At 34.6% G+C, this 18,931-nt stretch overlaps 1 protein-coding gene across 1 annotated transcript; it reads left to right on the plus strand.

The window, feature by feature from the left end:
* The first annotated feature begins 1,707 nt into the window (after positions 1–1,707).
* LOC120263741 (pyrophosphate--fructose 6-phosphate 1-phosphotransferase subunit alpha-like) lies at positions 1,708–13,268 on the plus strand. Its single transcript, XM_039271718.1, has 19 exons — positions 1,708–1,808; positions 2,815–2,990; positions 3,195–3,307; positions 3,935–4,009; positions 4,910–5,023; positions 5,112–5,179; positions 5,430–5,513; positions 6,432–6,485; positions 7,175–7,255; positions 7,337–7,430; positions 8,179–8,252; positions 8,468–8,578; positions 8,822–8,866; positions 8,965–9,021; positions 9,647–9,751; positions 9,850–9,966; positions 11,566–11,669; positions 12,342–12,507; positions 13,120–13,268. The coding sequence occupies exons 1-19, from the start codon at positions 1,725–1,727 to the stop codon at positions 13,240–13,242; spliced, it is 1,845 nt and encodes a 614-aa protein (XP_039127652.1). The 5' UTR covers positions 1,708–1,724; the 3' UTR covers positions 13,243–13,268.
* The last annotated feature ends 5,663 nt before the right edge of the window (positions 13,269–18,931 follow it).

Raw genomic sequence — 18,931 nt, forward strand, 5'->3', positions numbered from 1 at the left:
TTTTTGACTATATATATAGACAAACTAGGTCAAGGACGTGTAGGCATGGTTGGCCTTTTATTTTTTCTTTTTGCCGTATCACAAGGTTCACAACAAAAAAGTATAGATCACAATGTAGAAGTTTAGGTCAGGTCTGTTAGGTTTATTCCTTTATAGGGCTTTTAATTTTTTGCCCTAAAAAAATGATGGGTCGAAGACCAAAAATACTACTCCGGATTTATTTTGTTTTTAAATACCCGGTTTATTGTGTTTTCAAATTTACCCTTTATGTTTTAGAGCCGGTTTGGTGAACATGATAAGAACGCTTGATATGATAGACTATCATATTCTGCTATTATCGTGTGCCAATAGGATATGATAGTCTTATTCTATCGACCTATTTTATCCTACTGGCCACATGATAATGAATCCGTCAAACAGCTAGAATATGATAATAAAATAATTTTTTTTCCCTGTTATTTGGTTTCTCTCCTTTATTTAGGGTTTTATTATATCTCTTCTTTTGATCTTTTAAACATGATGCTAAGGAGAGAAGCTTGTCAACAAGAAAATAGAACACTAATTTTACTATTTTATTATTTTTCATCTAATTTTTTTTTATAATCATATGATTTCTTTTCAAATTGATTTTGATGTAATCTATTTATTTTTCATTAATGAGTTTGCTACTCGTCATATTGATGACTTTGTATATGATTTTTACTAAGAAAATAGGTATTAACTATAATTTTTGCATTACAATCTATATATTTGTGAACATTATTTATAGGTTATTTAGTTTTAAAAAATATAAAATATACCCATAAGTAAATCATTAAGGAGAAAAAAATTAAAAAAAAGTCTATTTAAAAAAATATATATAACTATATTATAAATACAATTTTGTCTATTTACATAAGATTCATATCATGTCATTATCCACTCCACTTCAATCATAAACTTCAAACATAAAATAGGATAATAAAATATTATCTAATAGTTAATCTTAAAGAATATGAGTTTATCATGCCCATATCCTTTCCTACTCTTATTCATATCATTCCATATTCAATCTTGTCCATCAGATGGGTCCTTAATCATATTCAATAAATTATATTTTAAATAAGGATAATTACATTTACGAGTAAAACAGAGGAGCAAAAGAGTAGATTAATTCTTAATATTTTAGGCTTTAATTTTAATTATAATATATATATAAATATATATTTTTATTGTTTTATAAAATCTTCATTACATATTAGAATTACAATTAATTTGAAACGTAAAGATCATATTTTTTTAATTAAAAAATAGAAGAGTTTAATTTTCCAAATAAAATTACTCTTTATTTAATCTATGAGAATACATAAATACCTTTATAATAAATTAAAATTAACTTTAAAAAATAAAAAATAATAATAATTAAAAAAAACACAAATTTATTTGAGTATGTGGGCCCACCCACATAACGCCGTGATCCACACGCAAAACTAACAAGAGCGTAACGGCCTTTAACGGCGTCATGGGTAGTTCCGTCCACTTTCCAACTACCGGGTCCCACGGATCTCAACGAACTCCCTTTTCAAATTCATTATATATACCATTCTCCCGCCAAATCCCCGCCCTTTCATCTTCATCCCTCTTTTCTTCTTCTTCTTCTTCTTCAACTCAAACCCTAGCGTCTCATCTCTCTCTTTCTCTCTCCCAAATCTCCATTCTTCTTCTCTTTCTACTCTCGATCTTCAATGGGTTTTGGAGGAGCCATGGAGATGTCGCCATTGCAGAAGCAGCGGAGCCTTTACCGCCCTGAGCTCCCTCCCTGCCTTCATGTCTTCATTTCTCTTTGTTTCTTTCCTTTTTTCCCCATTTTGATTTGATTATCTTGTGGATATTTCATTGGGTTATTCTGAATTGGTGGATTGATTGCTAAATAACTGAATTTTTTCTGAACCTTTGGATTACTCGTTCATATTTGATCTCTTTTCATGTATTTTCAGATTTATTGATGAAGTTTGTCTAATCTAATCGCATTTTCTTATCTTGTTTGTGTGGGTTTCTATTCTAATTTTTGGGGTTCTTCTTTTATTAATTTTTGCTTATGTGGATCTTCATTTTCGCTTTATTTCATAGTTTGTTTATTGAATTCTTCTGAATTTGTGGATTGGTATCTCAAATTTTTGAATTTATTCTCTTTTTGCATATATTTCACTGAATTTCTGGTATATTCAGATTGATTGATAAAGTTTATGCTATCTCATTGCATTTTTTTTTAGCTCATATGTGAGTGCTTATATATTTATATGTTTGGGTTTTAATGTTGTAAAATCTGAGTTGAGTCTTCTGAATTTGCAGAACAACCACTTAAATTAGTCCAATTTATGCGAGTGTATATGCTTCTCTGATTGGTCAATGTTTCTTTTTAAAACATTTCACTGAAATATTCTGAAATTTCTGATTAATCACTTGTATTTATTTAATTTCAGTCTCTTCCCTGCTTGTTCTTTCTACTCTTGTGCTTTAGGGTTTGATTAGCTTTTACCGCTGCCTAAAGTCTCGTATTAGGAAAATAATGTGTCACTTCAAATTAACTTCCAATTTTAAATTTTGAAATGTTTACAATGGACACATTTCTTTTGGTTTACTAAATTAAAGATTATTATCTTTTCATATTTCCCCACAGAAGGTTCCCTGTTAGTAGTTGAACATGTTGAACTTTGTGTAATAAACTTTTCAGTGTTGGCTTGATTGCTACTTGTGAAAATCTCCAATTGTTGATTTTCTGAGATTAATTAATCAGCTCGTGACATTGTGTCGTGTGTTTTATTAATTCATCAGGGATCACATATTCATAGTGAGTTTGGTGATGCAACAACAGTTGCAGATCCCTTGGATGCACAATCTATACAGAGATCCTTTCCTCACACTTTCGGTCAGCCACTAATACATATCTCCCACTCATCCAGTGCAACTCTTCCTGTGGTCCATGACGTGAAACAGAAATCACCAATCAGGTAATCCAACTACATTTTTTACTTATGTAGCTTGATGTGAATATTTTTCTATTTCTTTAAAGTGAAAATCTGTTAAAGATTTTTCTGAAAACCAGACTATAAGAATGGGAATCTGTTTTGTTAATGCTCTGTCTGTTATTATTTTTTTCTTATTTTATCTAAAAGGAAGCTATGTCCTAACTTCTAAAGGACTGGTACTTATAGGGTTGGGGTTGTCTTCTGTGGTCGTCAATCGCCAGGAGGCCACAATGTCATCTGTGGGATCCGTGATGCTATGAAGTTGCATAATCCTGAGAGCACCTTGATAGGATTTTGCGGTGGGTGTTCCAGTTTCTTTTGTGAGTATTGCAGTAGAATGCATGCAATTTTTATTTATTTTTTATTTTTTTGAAATTTTATATTGCTTTAATTTTATTTATAAAGAAGAATTGCAAATCACTGCAAAATATATGGTATTCTAGTTTCCATGGTGTTGTCTTATGAATCTGAACATAAGCAGTTAATTACGAGTTCAAATTGTAGTTTATGTCTTTTCCTGGCAGAAACCTTTTTGAGCAAAGTTGCCTTTGATTGCTTCCTGAAAAAAATTCTTATAGTTTGATATTATACTGAATATGAGGGAACTAGGATAATTATTTAGAAAATCTCATGAGAGGTCTAAACTTAAGGTGCTGTGGGTGATCAAATTTTATTGGAACAGGTATTAATTACAATGATGTTGTCAATGCTAGTCAGGATTGAGAGTAAGAAAAGAAGATATATGATTTTAACTTTAGCAAGACAAACTGTTGTCAATTAAATTTTGATTTCTAATTTAATTCATAACAATTTTCGCATTGAACTTATAAATGGCGTTACTCATGATTTTAAATTTAAACAAATTTTTCTTTGAACTGCATACCTTATTCCTATCTTTATCTTTGTGATATCACTTCTTGTAACAGGAGGAACAGAAGGTTTGTTTGAAAATAAAACAACAGAAATCACAGATGATGTTGTTTCAGTTTATTGCAATCAAGGTATGCATTAATCTTTTCTTCAAACACTACATAGGAATTACTTTTTATGCTTCATATTCAGCGGATGGTTCTTGCCATTGTGGTGCACAGTCCAGGGGACTCCTTTGCTTTGTTTGTAATGTCCGATGGCAAAATAAGTTTTGAGTGTCGGGGTCCATCAGCATGCTAGCTGAAAACTCATGATATAATTTTCAGTTCATTACTTGCTGGATAGGAAAAACTGATGGTGATCCTAATTTCTAATATCTTCCTACCCCTTCGTGGAGGATGAGTATATTCATCCATAATTGGAATTCAAATACATTTGTCTATCTTACCCCTTTTGAAGAAGAAGAGCATAATTTTCAGTATACATGACTTGACATAAACTGTACCTATTTGTCTTAGTCAAGCCATGGTGACGCAAAGGAAATGAATGCACATATAATGTGTTCCATTGAAAACCTCCATCTGTGTATATAAGTGTATACCTTATTGTAGTTTCTGAAACTATTCATATTAATATCATCTTGGAGTCTCTTTCTTTTATGAACTTGTGCATTGGTTGAATCCAGTAAGAGGTGACCTTTGCGCCCTCTCATTTATTCATAGTTTCTTTGATGATCTTTCCCTCTAGTAGATAAGTTATATTCTTCCATCCCATTAAAAGATTTAATGGCATGCCTTTGATAAGACCGCTGATGGCAACCAACTAAATTCATGCACTTGATACATAAAATTTACTTTCAGGTTTTAATTGTCTATCTGAAGATTCTGTTCCTTGTCTTCAGCAGAGTTCATATTTTGGCATTGAGATGTGAAATACTTTAAATTGTTGTATGGCTTTATGCTCCATGGAATTACAGCTTCTTGATTGCAGTGTTCTTAGCCATCTCATAGATACTATTCTCAATTGTTAAGGGGGTTATGATATGCTTGGAAGGACAAAGGATCAGATAAGAACAAATGAACAAGTCAAAGCTGCTTTAGATACTTGCAAAACATTGGAATTAAATGGACTTGTAATTATTGGAGGTAAACTTGGTCTTGAGCATTATCATCAAATCTCACAGGTTCATTTTTATATTACTTATTATCGTTTCCTATCCTTCTATTTATGAAGGTGTCACATCCAATACGGATGCAGCTCAACTTGCTGAGACATTTGCAGAAGAAAAATGTCCAACCAAGGTGACTGCTGCATTTTCTCCCTGTGCTACATACTTACTTTTGCTCTTTGCTCTATGTCATGATTCCCAACATCATGAAATGAGTGCTTAGACTTAATTATCCATAAGTGAGAAACCTATGCACCCTAATTAAAAGGTTTCAATATTCTGATACCCATATATTTGCACTATTAGTGTTTTTATATTTTAAGCCAAATCTATGCCTAATGCTAAAACCATTAGATTTAATATTATCATTTTGTGCCCTGCAGGTTATTGGTGTACCTGTCACCTCCTATGGTGATTTGAGGAACCAATTCGTTGAAGCCAATGTTGGATTTGATACTGTTTGCAAGGTTACTGCCAAACTTTCTCTCATTTTTTGCCTATTTATATTTTAATTTAGTTGCACAATGTCATACAAGAAAGAATAGGGCCACAACAATCAAGCAATCAACAAGAAAGACACAATAATTTAACGTGATTTGATTCTTCAAGCCTACGTCCACTGGCAGAGGCGACGAGAAAATTTCACTATAATCTTGAAAGATGGAGATTACAAGTTTACAAAGCTTAGATCTAACAATGGCTTCACAAACAAAAAGAGGAAACACTAAAGAGTAAAGAGGCTTTCAAGCATGAATCACAAGCTTACTCCCCCTCTTCTTCACTTGTTTGAAGGATCAAACCAAACTCCTTGGAGTTTCCAAGCTAATCTCGAGTCCTCTTCTTCAATTACATTAACCCCTTTACATGATCTCTGACTTTCGTCTTCAAATGCCATGAGGGTTTTTAAGATCCCCACTTACGTGGTGAAGCATGCCGGTATCTAGGCCATGTTCAGGGCTGTGCTTCTCAAAAAATTGGAGTTTGGAGATTAGCATTGGCGTAAGCACATCCGTACTTTTTGCCCGTGCTCAAGATCACCATCTTGCACTGTGCTTCTAGACCGTGTTTGCCAAAATCTCAATTTTCTGAGATCAGCATGGGCTAAGTATGCCTGTGCTCTTCGCCTATGCTCCCAAAACTCGAATTCCTTAGTTTTGCACGGTCTTGAGCACGCCCATGCATGGATAAACAGTATATACTACAGTACCATCTTGGAAAATTCTCAAGCCACATTCACAACACTAAGCTTTCTCTATATCCTACAGACTATTCTCTTTTGTGCTTTCATCTCTACCTTATGGCATAACACTTCTTTGTTGGAGGCAAAACACGAGTGGACTTCATTTGACACATTTATTCTTTTTTTCCTTTTTCTGTTGCTTTAGGTTAATTCTCAACTCATTAGCAATTTGTGCACAGATGCTCTTTCTGCTGAGAAGGTACATGATTTTATTTCTTGCATTAAAATTGTTTAATTCCAAGAAATTTGCAATTTTTTGAAGTTTGAAAAAAATCATCTCGAAATTCACTTTACAAATAGTTTGTATATTAGGAGATGGTGGTTGAAAATCAGAAAAACCAGATATCTCTACAACACATCAGCTATTCCTTCTTAGATAAAAGTTGGAAATTAGCTAGAAGTTTTTATATAAGCACAGTAATTATGAGGATATATTTAATTAATAAGGTTATGTTAGTTCATCTTACATCTGCAATGATCTCCAATGACAATTTAATTTGATGGCTATGTGGTTGGTTTCTTGGTGATACAGTGAATGACAGTACCTGACAAGGCTATTTTTTTGGCTTACATGTGACCTTACGTAAAAATTTTTATGTAAATCTGTGCTGCATATCTACTTAAATGCACAGATAATTGCTCAGAATGCATGACATAAAAGAAATCTCTGTCCTCTCTCACATGCATAATTCTATGTAAACAAGCCATCTTATTGTTGATACTACAGAAGCAACTTACTTATGCTTAAGTCAGGTAGTCCAATATAACAAATCAGGAGCAGTATTTCTTTCATTATACGTGCAACTTTGTATTTGAGTTGGTTTCAGGTCAGAAGTTGAGCACTTCATGGCAAAATTAATGGTTTGTAATAAGCTTCTCTCTTTTCAGTATTACTATTTTATTCGTCTAATGGGAAGGAAAACATCTCATGTTACTTTGGAATGTGCCCTCCAATCTCATCCAAATATGGTAAGTTAAATGTAATTTTATAAATATAGTACTAGTGATTTCTATGTTCAAGGAAATTATTGTTTGGTTATTTTGTTGCAGGTTGTTCTTAGTGAGGAGGTTGCTTCTTCCAAGCTTACCCTATTTGATATAACCAAAAGAATTTGTGATGCAGTTCAAGCTAGAGCAGAAAAAGGTAACCTATTTGAATTTCCTTGTATTTTGAGATATCCATCTTGCTATGCAAAAAATGGTATATTGGATCCCAGATGAAGTTAGATAAATGATGAGTTGATTATATTCGTCTGTTTTATGATTGAGAAAATAATACATTTACCGGTTGCCTTTGTCTTTGAAAAGAAAATAATATGCTTTCTTAACAATCATGTAAAATTGTGAATCCATTCAATTGATATATGATTATCATTTTAGCTTGCTAGAAAAGGAAAATGAAATATTCTCATTGCTAAGCATTTTTTGTTAATCAATTTTAAAAGATGTAAAACTCCTAGATTTCAACCTGGCTTTGGTCATTATTCATAATCTACTTCCTGACAAATGGCCAATTCTAAAATTAAAATTTTTTTAGAACAGACTGGACCTTTTTCATTGAATGAGAACACAGTAAGTTCCGAAACTAACTCCTATGATCTGCTCATTTTGCTGTGTTCCCAGCATGTATGTTTACTAAAATCTCAGTAACATGGTTAAGTGTCTACTTAAAATAAGCTTGAGCAAGTACTTTGAGGACAATCCTGTTGGCCTGATTTATTTGTATGTTTCCAGTTTCCTACAATTTATGCAGAGGACAGAAAAGTTTGTTAAAGAGAACCTTAGATGCATTTAAAGAATTAAAAATCATAATACTAAATAGAAGGAAAATCACATCACCTTCTTATTGTTTCTTGTTTGTACTGCTGACCTACATCTGTTCATTCTCTCAGACAAATATCATGGCGTTATACTTTTGCCAGAGGGACTTGTTGAAAGCATACCTGAAGTGTATGCCCTTTTGCAGGTAATTTGGTGCGTCTCAGTTTTAATATAAATTTCATTTGTATTTTTCTCAAAGATAGTGTTAAAGTAGTTGCGTTTTGCAAACACATCTCACTGACAGATAATGTCTTTTAATGCATGGTAGAGTGCCTGATGAAAGGTTTTGAATAATTGGCAAATGATATACTCTTCTTCTTAAAGTTGAACAAATTCTGAGGGTGAATCTAACTCTTTCAGGAGATACATGTTCTTATGAAGAAAGGTGTTTCTGCTGATGGCATTTCCACGCAGTTGTCTCCATGGGCATCAGCTTTATACCAGTCTTTGCCACCATTTATCAAGAAGCAGGTACTTCGGTGTATTATTTTTTAATGCTTTGCTTTTTTTTTTTTTTTAAATTAAATTGTTAAGTTTGCATACCAAGCTTCCCTCTTTATGATTGACACTTGCTATTAAAATGGAGGGTTTATATTTTAAAGTAACTTAACAAATAAACGTATCTCTTTAGTTATACCTTGTTGACTCCCTGGCTGGATGGTGCCATACAGAACTAATCACTAAAGTACTAATCATTGTACAATGTCTATGCAGCTTCTTCTTTCTCCTGATTCAGATGAATCGGCACAACTGTCTCAGGTACGTTTGCAAGTTTCTTTTTTGCTAATTAAGATACATCAAAGTTTAAGCATTTTCTTTGTTTCATGAACTGATGTAATCCCTTTTCTTTGTGGTAGATTGAAACTGAAAAGCTTTTAGCTCAACTAGTTGAGGCAGAGATGGATGCGCGTTCAGTGAGTCTATTTACATGCTTATTTTGATTAAAAAAAAAACTTTGAAGCTATACTCACGTACACAAACTTATCCCTTGTTTATTTGTTCTAATTCTTGATTTTGAAGTTTCATCCTTTTAATACCGTAGTAAGCTATAGAAATCAAGCTCCAATTTATTAACTATATTAAATTAGGTCATTGTATGTCGATGAGAATAATTTTACTGAAAACATAGTTTAATTATAAAATTATATTTGTGATTAATTACTGATGTTTATTAATAATTAATGATTCATGTGACCAATCGGTGATGTACACATGATTCAAGGTGTCAGGTTGGTAAGAGATTTAACATGTGTGCACAGAGTTGCTGTAAACTAAGAAATTTTACTTGGGCTTAGAATAAATAGCATAGAAATTGCATTTTTTGAGTAGACTATAGATAACATTGAAGACACCTCCACCATGTGTGACAGATTTCAATGTCTCTCTGAATTCTATGTATACTCAAAACTCAGCAGACAAACCATACTAAAAGCTAATCATTATGCAATGCTTTATATTTTTTTCTCATGGCTGTTGCATTTAACTTGTGTTGAGTTCACATTTTAATAAAATTTCCTGTTTTGAATTGGAAATTTGCAGAAAAGTGGCAAGTACAAAGGTAAAAAGTTCAATTCTATTTGTCATTTCTTTGGTTATCAGGCAAGGGGTTCACTACCATCAAAATTTGACTGTGATTATGCTTATGTGAGTATCTTTCTCATCTTACCATTTCTTTATTATTGAGTGTGATTTCTTTCTTGTTGTCTCGCACAATTAAACGTAATGAGGAAAATTATATGCAGGTCCTCGGACATGTTTCTTATCATCTTGTTTCTGCTGGTGTTAATGGTTATATGGCAACTGTAACAAACCTCAGAAATGATGTGATGAAATGGCGTTGTGGTGGCGCTCCATTGACTGTAAGTATTTAATAATCTTACTCCATCTATTTTTGAGAGAACCATTTCATTTTTGATGCATTATTTAAACCTTTGACACTGGAAGGGTGCGTTTGATACGCAGCTAAGTACAACACAGCTAAGTACAACACAAGCAGTACAGAACACAACTATTTGTCTTGTACCATGTTTGATATTTTATGGATAGCTTCTCGAGTACTAGACAAAAATATTATAAAATTACTTCTAATACCCTTTATATTATCTTATGTTTGTTTTACAATAAACAACTTCACAATAAGATATTATTTTCAATATTTTAATTAATTTTTTTTATAATTAATTCCGTTAATATATTAATCAGTTAAATAATATTATTTTTTATATAAGATTGCAAATATGTTGATATATCTATGAAAATCATATCTATGATTCAGGAATATAAGATATAAAGAGATTTATATTTATTTTTTATACAATTTAAATTTTTAATTTTTAAATTGAAATATTAAAAAAAATTATGTTAATTTTTATGATTTAAAATTTTATTTTAAAGATATTGATCTTACATTTAAAAAAAAATGTTATATTATTAAAATTGATTAACGTCGTGGGATGTGATATACGTGATTGTATTTTTTATTCTTTATTAAGGGTAATTTAGTCTTTAGTTGTACTGTACCACGATAAAACTTTTGTATCGAGGTTTTGATCGCACAAAAATGTTAACTACTTGTATTGTACTCTGACATCCTTTTGTGCTGTACTTTTAACTTTTTAACAAACCAAACAAAGAATAAGAAAAGTTGTGCTGTACCTCAAAATTTTGCGTATCAAACGGACCGAAGAGTATATAGTTTAAAAACTCAGAGCCTTGATCTCTCAGTGCTTGTGAGCATATTCTTTATCATGTAAAGCATGCAGGTATTTCATTTATTCTTTGTTGATCAGTTGTAATTCTAAGAATTCATACAAGCAGAGCATGCATTGCTTTATATATATAAACAACAGTAGTGTGGGGTTATTATTTGTTTTGGCCCCTCAAGAAAAATATATATATTTAACCTGAATGCATGTCAAGTAGAACGGTCAAAATGAACAAAATGAAAATGTTTTAGCTGTAAGGACAGCAGTTTTTTGAAGTAAAGTATGAGTAAAGATGATTATAAAATAATGTATTACCATTTTCACATTTAATTGATCTTTTCTCTCTCACAATATTTGAAATATAATAAATAACATTTATTTTGACCCGCTCATGCATTCTTCTTGGTTTTTCTTTTATTAAGAAAACTAAATATTTGAAAATAAAATATGCCATTCAGATTCTCTACTTTGTTTTTGATTTTTTTTGGTTGTAAAACCAAATTACTGTAATTGTTTTCCTCTCTGTTGGGTAGAATTGATAGATGATCCAAAACTGGAAAAATAAATTATAGGAATGCAGACTATGTAACAATATCTATTACATATTCATGCAATTAAATGCTCTGATTGAATTCTCAATTTCTTTTTTGCTGTTAATAAATCCTTAGATTTTGTTCTGTTCCTATAATCTCATTGGTTAAAATCCCTGGTTCCCATTGTCATAGACTAATTCAAAGATCTCTTTGTTGTCAGGCTATGATGACTGTACAGAGGTCCTTATGTGGTCCTGGGACATGCTTACTTGGGAAACCATCAATTCATCCTGTGGAGGTGAACTTGAAGTCTAAAGCATACGAGTAAGAAACATTTCCACATTCTTATTTATTGTTCATCATACTCAGGGTTGTTTGAAAAAAAATTTTCTTCTGTCATATTACTTACTTTTATTAAGACTTGCGGAAGTTGTTTTTTTCTTTAATTATTATTATTTAATTTTGGATACATGTGGACAAATCACGTATCATCACGGATGTGATAGGTTTTCTAAATATATCATGTGCCCTTATCCTATTAGGGATTCAACCTCTAGTCCCCGACTTCACATAAGGGACTCAATGCCAATAAATTAAAACTCCGTTAGTAACCAGAAAAGAAGCTTGAATCATTTCTTCTTTTATTTTTAAATTTTTAATTTTTAACAACATGAACAAATCACTCTACATAAAATACTTTAAATTTTTTATTCAAACTCTAGTCTACCCCCTCGCATAAAGGACCAATGTCTCTATTGGCAATCAGAAAAGAAGTTTGAATCATCTTCTTAGTTTTTTTTTTTTAATTTTTAACAACGTGAACAAACAATCCTAAATAAATATTTTTAATACGGGAGGCAAACTCTTAGCCTTCCTCATGGGATTTAATGGCACTACCATTCGTTATTGTGATGAGGATGTTTGAACAGTCTTCTTGTTGGCATTTATTTGTAAATTTGTGTTTGTTTAATGTTCCTTCTTGTTACTGATTGGCAGGGCATTGGTTCATGATGCTGAGAAGTTCTTGATGAATGATTTATACAGTAATCCAGGTCCCCATCAGTACAAAGGTCCAGGTTCTTGCAGCAAGGCCATAAGCCTGACTGTGGAGGATCAGGATTACATGGGAAGAGTAGAAGAGTTGCAAGCATATCTTGAAAAGGTACTTTCATGCACCCTTCTCTTCTTAGTTATTATTATTATTACCCTGCAAAACTGAAATTCTCATTATTGTTTTATATGATTTCTCTTGGATTCCATTTGTTCAGAGAGCTACATAAAAAATCACCTCATAATTTACAGAAGAAACAGTGCACATATAATCACTAACTTACATTAGAATGATATCAGGTTGTTCAGTGAGTCATAGTGACATTTGGTATAATCTAGGGGTGCAAGTTCCCAATAACTTAAATACATATCTTGGAAATTTGCACTTAAGAAAAATTTAGACACACACATATATATAAGGAAGAAGATAGAAGTGAATAACTACGTGTGTATTTTGTAATGGTATATGCAAAAATTTCTAATTTAAGAGTTTATATATATATATATATATATATATAAAAAGAAACCAAATTATCATGAGAAGGATCCCTAATACCAATTTATAATGTACCACTTTTTTTCTAGTGTCTCATCAATATGCATTATTGAACCATGTGAAAATTTTAAATCCCATAATAATAGCATAGTAATTAACCAATTAACTAACTAACTACAACAAATTGCTGCTGTTTCTGTGGTTGATAATGAATACCAAATGGTGCAGGTGAAAAAGATAGCGAAACCGGGTTGTTCAGAGGAAGTCCTGAAGGCAGCTTTGAGCACAATGGCCTCACTGGTTGACATCTTATCTCTCATGTCTCCTGCTCCGAAAGCCAGTCTTCTATGAGTCATAATACTCTTTGTGTCGCCTTAAATCTGCCATTTTAACTTTAATTATTAAGTTTTGTTTTGTTTTTTTTTAATTTTATTCTAACGTTTCTATTGTTGTTGTTGTTGTTATTAATGTATGAGGCGGTGGTAGTACCAATGTTTTCAGAACCGGACCGGAAAGTAAACCGGTCAAATAATCGGGTCATGGGTCAATCGGTTGGACCGGATGAACCGGTTTGGTCGAACCGGATGACGTAATATATATATATATATATACACACAAATATCAATTATTCAAACCCTAATATATTTAAGGCTAATTCAAACCCACCACATCCTTCCTCGGTCATTGTGTTCAACTATACATGCTTGATGCTTTCCCTGAAAAAGTGAAAATCAAAATAATTAAATAAATAAATAATCAAAATTCCAACCAATCTCATTCAAAGATCAACTTCTCATCCTCCAACCACTAATATATATCAACAGTCAATCCATCTCAAGATCCAGTGCCAAATCCTAATATGAAGGCGACCATCAACCCAGTGAAGACCTAGACCCTTCTTCCCGACTTATCTCCAACCCACAAGGTACATAAGCTGTAACCTCCTCACGGAACACCAAATTTACCATGGTTCCCCAGCACAAGCTCATCGACCACCACCACATGCTAGGGGACTGTGTCGTCGTGACCTCGACTAAAGCAGCTCCATCTCTAAACACACACTCCTTTCCTACGCTTCATCACCATTTTTCCAAATCATCTCTTACTGCGATCTGCGCTCGTCTTACGTCCCACGCTTCTTCTCTCGAGGGCTTAAAAAGTTGAAAATTGAGATAGAGCAGGGGTCAGCCCGGTTCCGATCAACAAAGGCGGTTCGGTGGGTTTGACCAGAGTTTGATCGAGTCAACATCCGATCGATGATTTTTCATCAATGTTTTGAAACCCGGACCGGACCGGGCCGGTCGAGGCCGGTAAAAGCCGAGGGAACCGGCCAGCGATCCGGTCCGGTTCTATGAAAATCATTGGCCCGGATGTTGACCGGTCAAACTCGGTCAAACCCACGCAGACCGCAGCGAGTTGACCGGTTCATTTTCTCAATTTTCAACTGCTGGAGCGATGGAGACGAAACAGCGGCAGTCGGCAGTGTTGGAAAAATGATGATGACGAAGAAAATGTTGAAAGATGGGCGTTTGGCGATGACGGCTGATCTGGCTGTACGATGATAAACGTTGGCTGAGAGCTGGTGTTCGATGACGAGACGTTCGACCTTTCTGGTGAGTGCAGAAGGGTCTGGAAATTCGCGGGATGATGGCTGTCATGTCACCCGAGTTGTAGCGGATCTTGAGATGGATGACGATTGATTAGTGGTTGGAGATGAGATTGATCTTTGAATGAGATTGGGTGATGATTGTTATTGATGACTGATTTTCACTCGAGCATCAGCATGTATGGTTTGACACATGACCGAGAAGATGATGGTGACTGTAAATATATGAGGGGTTTGAATAATTGACTGTGTGTATATCATATATACGTCATCGGTTCGACCAGCTCGTTCATCGATCAACGATTGACCCATGACCCGATGACGGTTTACTTCGATCGGTCTAACTGATTTTCATAGAACCGGACCGGACTGCTGGCCGGTTCCCGGTTTTACCGGTCTGACCGGCCGGTCCGGTCCGGGTTTCAAAACATTGGGTAGTACACTGCAACAAGCATTGCAAAATGTAACCTATTTATACCAGCCATCATTTTCTGTAACCAATAATGATTGGAGTTTTTTTTTTTCATGTTTATAAATTGCTTCTTTGTTACTGAAGGAAAGTCATGACAATTATATCGGCTAAGTGTTGCGGTTTGCTATTGTTGGAGCAGAAAATGACAAAATGAATTTTTTATTTTTTATTTTAAATTCATCCCGATTTTGTTCCTTCGTACAAACCTTTAATAATATTAACCACTAGCACAGACATTCCAGGTTAATCAAATTTTAATTAAATATTTTAAGATAAATGGTTATTAATAATTGATATTATTAATATTTTTTTTATATATGTCTGCATTTTGGCAGAGAGAGAGAGAGAGTGATGGGAGGAGAGAAAGCAAATGAGGGGATGGCATGTCCATAAAAAAAATGAAAAATTTATCAAGGGCAACTCAAAAAGTTAAGATCTAAAAAGATAAATATATAAGTTTTGACAATTACAAAGGTATATTAATTATGGTAGTTTAAAAATCCTCTACTGACTTATTTACCTAGTTAAGCATCATATGGAATAATGAGGACAAGCCACATGATTCCCAAAAGATTCCTAAACCACAGTTCTTCTTACAAGAGACTCAAATGTGGAGTTGAGGAACTTGAACTTGAGTCTCCTCTAAACACAATGCGCATGACACTCATTGGGCTATGCATGTTATTCTAAAACAATAATTTTTCCTTTAACGAAAGAAATGGATGGATAGTAAAAAAAGAAAAAAGAAATGGATGGATGGTTGTCATGCCGGAAGCTTTCATGAAGCATGTAGGCATAAAATATGACATATAAAATGCAAAAAGGAGAAGCCACTGTTCCTCTACAGAAGACTCAAATGCGCATTTGCAAGTTGAGGGACTTAAACCCGAGTCTTCTCTAAATACAAAACATGTGACAACAATTGGACAATGCAAAAAAGAGAAGCCAATATTCCTCTCATAGGAGACTCAAATATGCATTTGCGAGTTGGACTTAAACTCTGTTAAAGTAGTAGTATATATGTATACATATACTTTGTACATGCTATGTTTATACATACTACCTAACCTTGTATCTATACAAATTGTATCTATTTATTGGGCTCATCCCTTTAATGAAATCATCCCATTCTTTATCAACCTCTATCATGGTATCAGAGAGGTTTTCTGCCAAGTTTTCCGACCATCTTTGATTTGATGTTGGTCGGATCTGTGCCTACTTGGCCAGATTTTTTTAAAGCTTTGGTCGGATTTTTTTTTTTTTTAGAGAGCTTCGGAGTCTTCACTGTTCTCTTCGGCGTGTTTCCCCTGCCTCTCCATCCGTTTACAAGCTCAATTGTTGTCCAGGCTTACTCCACACCGGCACCCTTCAAGAGCACTCAAACTTCAACCTTTAGCAACACCGACAGTGCATCGCCACAACAACCTCTCAAACCTTTCTGGCATGCCCTTCCCACGCTAGTGATCCTCACCACTGTCAACACTAGTCGACACCCCCGCTGTTGTCCTTCTTTTCCAAGTTGCCACCATGAGAGCCATTGTCCTATCCCCGACCATCTCCAGTGAACGATCTCTATCTCCAACGAGATCGGTTCGGGCTCTCATCTGCGCCATACTGGTTTCCTTCTCTGCCTCCTAATCGCCGACTTGAAGACATATTACTGGCTGAAATTACATGGCAAACATTTCTTAGTGAGAATATCACCATTCCCAATTAATCCAATTACCTAATCATCTCCACAAAATCCACCCTCTCTCCACCCACTAAGCCGACCAGATCCATAATTTTCTCCCCACATTTACTCACATGATTCACTTTTTCTTCTTATTATATTCTCCCCGTATTCTCTATTACATTAGCCTAGTTCCCATGCAATTCAAATCCCCATACCATTTTTTTCATTTCGACATGTGGGCCACACACCAGCTACACTTTATATATATATATATATATTATAAACAAAAAACAAAACAAAAACAAAACAAAAGGCCTCATATGGCATCTACTTCCTCTCCACACTTTCTCAGTCCAGTAGGCGTCAAGTTAAATAGCTCCAATTATAAAGAATGGTACACTACTGTACGTATCATTCTACTTGGATACGAGCTACTTGGTCATGTGGATGGTACTTCCCCCTCCTAAAGTGACTGACAGTACATCTGCTTCATGGTTTACCGCTGATCATCGTACCATGAGCCTTATTTGTTAGTCTTACGAGGTTGACATTCGTATGGAGATTGGGCATCTTCCGACTGCCCTTGCCATGTGGGACTACCTGCATCATATGTTTGAGCAGTCCAGTTTTGCTCATCAATACACTATTTTATAGGATCTCACCTATGTCCAACAACGGAGCATTTTGTCTGAGAATATGTTACTAAGTTACGATCATTGTGGAGACAGCTTGACTCTTTGGAGCTTTCCACTTGTTTGACATGCAAGTGTTGTAAGGCTCTCATTGAGTCTCGTCAGACACAACGGACCTTTGAGTTTCTGATGCATCTCCAACCTGACTATGAGACTGTTTGCAGCCAACTACTTAATTAGGACCTATTCCTTCTTTTGATGATGTTGTGCGCAGTGTTATGACTGAGGAGACTAGGCTGCATACACTCTTATTCTCTCATCCAGGCCCTACTGATACTATTTTGGCTGCAACCTCTCTACGCTCTTCTCGGACCTCTACTCCCAGTGCTTCGGTCTCCTCCTCTCCTGGATCCTCTCTTTTTTTGCCGTTATCGCAAACGACAAAGGCATACAAAGACTCAATGTCCAAAGCTTCAGTAACGATAACAGCAACATCCCTAGCATCGTCCTTCTCCGTGATCTTTTAACGTCTCTTCTTCATCTCATGCTACTACTGTCAAGGTCTTGACTCCTATTTCTTCTAGGGATCTTGTTTCTTAAGTTGCTCAGCTTACAAAGAAACTACATCCCATACAGCTTGCCATGCAATACAGTTCTTCCTCTGTTATGTCTGCTGCCTATGGTATGTTTTCTTCCTCATGGAGTTTAGATTCTGGTGCTACTCATCATATGATTGTGGATGCTACTACCCTAATTCATCGTTCTAGCATTCACCCATTTTCTAGTGTTCATACTGCTGACAGAAGTCTTCTTCTTGTCACGCAGTCTGGACACCTTCAGTCTTCTTCATTTACTATTCCTACAGTTCACCATGTTCCCGATTTAGTTTTAAATCTTATTTCTGTTAGTCAGTTTACAAATCATGGTTTGACTATTACCTTTTCTTCTTCTGACTGTTTTGTGCAGGACCATCTTACAGGTCAGAGGATTGGGACCGGACATAGAGTTGACTGGCTTTATCACCTTGAGCCTCTTTATCTACCTGTATCTCCCTCTTCTTCCACTTGTACTCTTACAATTATTGCTTCTGTTTGTTCTTTAGATCGTTGGCACTCTCGCTTAGGTCATGTATCTAATTCTCGCCTGAAACTATTAACTAGTTTAGGCTATCTTGGTTCTGTCTCTTCAAGCTCAATATCCTCTTGTATGGGTTGTAAGCTTGCTAAACATTCGGCTCTCCCTTTTCCCTCTAGTGACTCCTTTTCTATCTCCACTTTTGATCTTATCCACTCTGATATTTGGGGCCCTACTCCTTCATCTTTTCTTGCTGGATTCTCTTATTAAATAATCTTCATTGATGATTTTTCTCGTTATACTTGGCTCTATTTTATGTGTTCTCTTTCTGAAGTCTTCACCATCTATTCTCAATTCACACAAATGGTTCATACTCAATTCGGTAAGCAAATTAAGGTCCTTCATTCTGACGGAGCTAAAGAGTATCTCTCTACATCTTTTCGTGCTTTACTTTCCTCTCATGGCATCCTTTCTTAGCAATCTTGTCCTTACATACCTGCTCAGAATGGTGTTGTTGAGCGCAAGCATCGCCATATACTTGTGACCACTCGTGCCCTTCTTTTCATCTCTTCTATTCCTCA

This window comes from Dioscorea cayenensis, chromosome 6, assembly GCF_009730915.1.
Source record: "Dioscorea cayenensis subsp. rotundata cultivar TDr96_F1 chromosome 6, TDr96_F1_v2_PseudoChromosome.rev07_lg8_w22 25.fasta, whole genome shotgun sequence".
NCBI lineage: Eukaryota > Viridiplantae > Streptophyta > Magnoliopsida > Dioscoreales > Dioscoreaceae > Dioscorea > Dioscorea cayenensis.